Source organism: Asparagus officinalis, chromosome 1, assembly GCF_001876935.1.
Source record: "Asparagus officinalis chromosome 1, Aspof.V1, whole genome shotgun sequence".
Taxonomy (NCBI): Eukaryota; Viridiplantae; Streptophyta; class Magnoliopsida; order Asparagales; family Asparagaceae; genus Asparagus; species Asparagus officinalis.
Window position 1 is genome coordinate 126,717,485 of NC_033794.1, and position 5,375 is coordinate 126,722,859.

Sequence of the window (5,375 nt, forward strand, 5' to 3'; positions counted from 1 at the left end):
ACGCACGCAACAAGGAGGCCTTCTCCACCTCCCATCTAGGCTGTGCAGGAAAAAAACCTATCTAAAACAAAATTGTAGCCCAGTTTTCCATTAACCTCCTGCATTTATGTGGAAAAAAAGGAATACCCTTTCCTGATGCCCAAAGTAATCACTCCCTTGTGCCTGAAAGGACAAACATCATAACATATGAAGTCTTCATATCTTACTTGCTTTAATTCAGATCATCAAATAAGTACACAAACCTCTTTAGCACATTAAGCAGAGTGAATACTGAATACAGTGTTTGGCACATGATCTGCACGGCTGCATGCTATTACTTACCAGGAATGTGGTTAATATTCCAGTGAAGTAAAATTTCAGCCATATGCATGAAATATCACTATAGAAACACCATCTTTAGTTTTCAACTAGGTGCCGCCAAGCATTATTAGTACTTACAGCTATTGTTAATTATTGGCTCTATGGCATGAATTGGTTAGCCCCTGATGTGCTGTAACTGTATTACCATATGCTTCAATGCTCTTCATCACTGCAATTATGGGCTACTTCTGTTTCCATTTTAAGAACTGCTCTAGTCTTTGAGATGGATTAAAAAAGAATTCTTGATTTTGGTTTCCCAACAGCTACGGCTCTTCTCTTCTTTTATTACTTAGTGATCCATGAACCAACTGAAGACAATTCTTTTGAAAGAGTATTACTAGGGATTACTGGAACATGGAATCTGAGATATTGTAATGGTTTCATTTTTTTCCCTTTAGTGAAAGTGACTGTGAACCCTGTTTGTTTTCTTTTAAACACTTCGCTGTTTTCATTAAGCAGTTCTTTTTACAAGCACAGTTGTATTTATTGTTTAGAATTTCCTTGTAGTATGGATATGTTGTACACAGCTGAAGAGATGTTTCTTATAGTTTCTGCTAGCCAGGTTTGACATGATTCAAGGTTGCTTTGAATGCAACTCTTTTCACTATCTTTTAGACCCAAAATGATTGTTGCTTGGTGATTATGAATGGGTCCAATTATCCACCAAAAATAAAGAGGATCTAAGTATCCTAGACAAGCTTACTTGAGTGTACTCTAATATATAGACATATAATCTCAGTCTAATCAACAAGGGGTCATATCCTTTGTAGATGCTATTAATGTCAAACATGTGTTTTGACTTACTTGAGCAAAGTTATCCTCAATTATGTGATTAAATAAATATTGATTAGGCTGAAATATAATCTTTAAATATTTTCAGGATCCTTGAGTTTCGGTAGTTTTTATCTTCTATGCTTCTTAAAGAACCTTCGTGTTCTCATATTAGCTTTCGACTTGTCAATAAGTTTGTATACTTGGAAACATATGAATTATGGGTTCTCTTTTGCAGGTTTATGGAAAGAAAGCACCATATAGATGTCACCGAGATCTTTAGAGTGCTGAATGTAGAGAAGAAATACCGAATGGTCAAGCTTGCTCTCTATTTCATCATCTTCTTTATTGTAATCTACAGGTGAGTATCTACTCTGCTATTGACTGCTAATATTTGTAGCTCATTGGAAAGCCATGTTCATTGTCTTTACATAGTTGAAAATAGATACATGGAATCCTGGAGTTATCAATTATCATGTAAGTACATGCCTCAATCAATGTGTCATGATCAGAACTTGCTAAATATGTTACAAACACAATAAAGCTGCAATGATTTTCACCCTTAACCAGATCTAATCTGAGCCATACAGAATAACAGAGATAGATACGGTGAGAATACATTAACATGCATCAGATGTGGGTTGAGATCCAGCTGCATTTACCTGATAACAGCTCATGATGCAGTTTCCATCATTTTGGTCTAGTTGTCTATTATTATTTTTATTTCAATTGCTTAAGTCTGGGTTCCTCTTGTGCTGGTTTAGCTGTTATTTGATTTCTCTAAATATGCATTGTTGGAGTTTCCTGGGAGTACTGCTAAATAGGAAGATTGATTATTTAGTTTTGTTTTATTTTTTATATACCGTTAGTGCAGCAAGAAGGATCGCCTACAATTGTTAACTTGTCAAAGGGTTTCAGGTTTTACCACTACATAAGCCTACAGTAAACTATGGCGATGATTCAGTAGCCCTTTTTTACGAGTATATGGTTGAGTCAGGTTTTACCACTATCTTGGTCATGTAAATCATAAATCCTTCGTAAGCAAATTTTAAACGGTCCTTATGAACAATGAATGACTTATTAATTGTACCCCTTGAATTCATTCTCTTGTTTCAGTATTTACAAGCTACTAGCTTGGCTTGTAGGACTTTAACCTTTAGTTAAAGTTAAACAGGAAGATTGATAATATAGTTTTGTTTTATTTTTATATGCCGTTAGTTCAGTGAGGAGAATCACCAACAGTAGTTAACTTGTCAAAAGGACTTTAACCTTCATGAGCAAATTTTTAAGGGTGCTATGAACAATGAATGACTTATTAATTGTACCTCTTGAATTCATTCTCTTGTTTCAACGTTTACAAGCTACAAGCTTGGTTTGTACCTCTTGAATTCATTCTCCTGTTTCAATGTTTACAAGCTACTAGTTTGGTTTATAATACTTTAACCTTTAGTACTTTTACTTTCTTACGTTCTTAAAAGACAACAGGATATTTTTTTTTGTTTTTTGTCTCCTACTGAGAGGGCTTTTGAAATCATTATATAACAAAAAATATTTATAAAAACTTAAATTTTGTTATAACAAAAAATAGTTGGGGCTTATATGTTCAAACTTCAAACTGTACTTCTATCTAGTGAAGGAAACCATTAATAATAGGATTCTGTTGGCGTGTTAAATCCTTCTTTTCTACCGTTTAACTTTCAGCTACTTTAATCTGACTCCAGATAACTGGAATTAGATGTTTATTTACTTCTAATTTTTTTGAAATGCAAAAGTGTCTTTGTTTCTCATTAAACACTTCTTGGAAAAGCACTGTGTACATCAATTTGGTTATATAACTTGTTGCGTTTGTATCTCCTTAAAAGGAATACTGTGAGCATTTGATTAGCTACAGCTTACAAGTACAAATATTTCCCTCCCATCTCATATTTTCCATTCTTTTTCGCTGCAGCCTCGTGGTCTCTGCTATTGTTTTATTGTTGGACGAACATGAAATGGAATCTGTAACATTTTAGGATGTAATCTAGCACCTCCAGGTAGTCATTCCTCTCATATTTTCACTCTGTATAACTATTTGGCAATCATTTTTTAAAAGAAAGTTCAGATTCATGTACTACTTTTTTTATCTTTTTATTATGGCTCTGGACATATGCTTTGTTCCGCAATCTTTTGGGAAGAAGAATTTAATGGTCAATATCAATCATTCTTAAACTTTCTGCTGAGATGTAGGTATCAGTTATGTTGAAGACAAATAGAGAGACAAATTCTCAAATATCAGTTACTTTTTGCTGATACAGTATGCTCATGTTCTGTCATTTGAGGGAATAATCTAAGCACAGTTCATAAACAGATCACTGATTTAACAGGAATATTTACTTGATTTTCAAACTTATCTCCTTTTTTTAAGATTTTCATAAGGACGGGGGTTATGGTTGATAGGTTGATAGGCCTAAGTCAATCTGATATTCAACATTTGAATTGTCAAATAACCAAGGTAGTTAAGAACACAGGGAACTCCTGCCACTCGGTGGCAATAAGCACTCCAAATACAGTAAATGACTGCAACTATAACCTTTTTTTTTCTTGTATCAAATTTTCTAATAAAAACGAGCAATCACATATAGAACTGAGATTCTAAATGACTTATTTGTACAAAATGATTTTTTACTTTCAAGTGACAGTTAGAATCTGAGTCAGATCGTGTTTTAAATCACATCAGCATGATGTGATACAGATGAGGAAACATTTATGATTTTACATAGATATTGCATCTCGCTAATCAGGTTCCTCAAATTATAAATATCATTTACAAAGTGCCATTTGGTTGGTAGAGGTGAAGTTTAAACTTTTCTCATTGAATCCCTTACCTGTAAATGACAAGTAACTAAGATGTACATTTAAAGAAAAAAATTACAACCCTCAATTGATGGAGGGGGTATTTTTCCTGTAGATGGAAAGTGACTAAATTGTGGTGGTTCTCTCAAGGACATTTTAGTTGTGTTATATATAGGTACTTCATTGAGAAAAATTTAAACTTCAAGGTGGGTAGACATCCCAAAGTTCAGGGAATTTATTAGGAGAGAGAAAAAAGTTCAGGAAGATTATTTGCAAAACCCTCAAAATTTAGAGGAGTTTTGTAAAATTAATCCTAAGTATATTTTGTGTATCACAACTGCAGAATTCTTAGCTTCACGGTATGTGACAGAAATTCAGCACATCCCTCTTCTTCCTATTCTCTTATTTAGCATCATTAGTGAAAATAATGTTGAGTTTGCTCTCGGCAGTACTCATATTGTTAAACTGATGCGTGCAGGGACTTCACATTCAAAATATCTATAGGATCCATTAACCACTTCACAATAGAGTCTACAGACAACCGAGACATGAGCAAGCAGTTGTCGGAGGAGGAGGCCTGTGTGTTATAAGATTATTCTGAGGACTCATCTTCAGGCATCATTTTCGATTGTGTCAGTGAAATTTATTGATCTGGAACGTTTCTCCTTAGTTTCCCAAAACTGATTGTTATCTCAGATAATTGTTGTTGTAGAAACCGTGACAAGTTCATGTACATTTCTCTTTGTATTCATAAAGGTCATGTAAATAGATTGTCATTATTTGTGGAGGTGCAGTCACCTGATGTCGTTTGTTGCTATCATGAGGTTTAGTGAATGGAGATGTTGTTTCCACTGTTGTAAGCGTAATCGATTCAGAAATTACATGAATCTTGAGCTCTATAATTGACAATTGCTTAGATGAGTAAAGTGATGCTGCTCCGACTTCTTTATGCTGGATATTAGGTTGGACAATGATTATACATATGTATCTACTGTTACATGTTGATGTAAATGCATATTTCTAAAGTTATTTGCTTGTTTCTCAATTTAATCTGCTGTTTAGTGGAGCATAATGGGATATCATGCTCAATAATATAGGATTTGCAAGGAAGAAATATGTTTTGAGTGTTGTGTGAAAGAAAGACAATGATGATATGAAAGGTTTTTTATCATAGATATATTAGGTGTTGAACAAATTTTCAAAACCAACCCATTTAGAAACTTAATTGTAAAAATCAACATGTTCCTAACTTAATCACTAAAATCGACCCAGTTTCAGCCAACTGGCTAAACCTGGGTCGATTTTGGTGAAAAACATTATAAAACTTCACGGGACTTCAAGTCTCGTGAAGTTTAAGTACTCATAATTAAGTTAGTTAGGGGGTCCAAAACTTCACGGGACTTGAAGTCCCG

General features: G+C 34.0%; 1 protein-coding gene across 2 annotated transcripts in view; it reads left to right on the forward strand.

Annotated features, from left to right (window-relative positions):
* LOC109837076 (protein cornichon homolog 1-like) overlaps positions 1–4,912 on the forward strand; it is a 13,939-nt gene extending 9,027 nt beyond the window's left edge. The window contains exons 3-5 of one of the 2 annotated variants that reach the window (XM_020405262.1): positions 1,370–1,492; positions 3,080–3,164; positions 4,442–4,578. In XM_020405262.1, the coding sequence (XP_020260851.1) occupies positions 1,370–1,492; positions 3,080–3,143 (187 nt within the window). In that variant the 3' untranslated portion in view covers positions 3,144–3,164; positions 4,442–4,578. Of the gene's footprint in view, positions 1–1,369; positions 1,493–3,079; positions 3,165–4,441 lie in introns of both variants that reach the window. The other variant, XM_020405193.1, reaches the window with a different exon arrangement.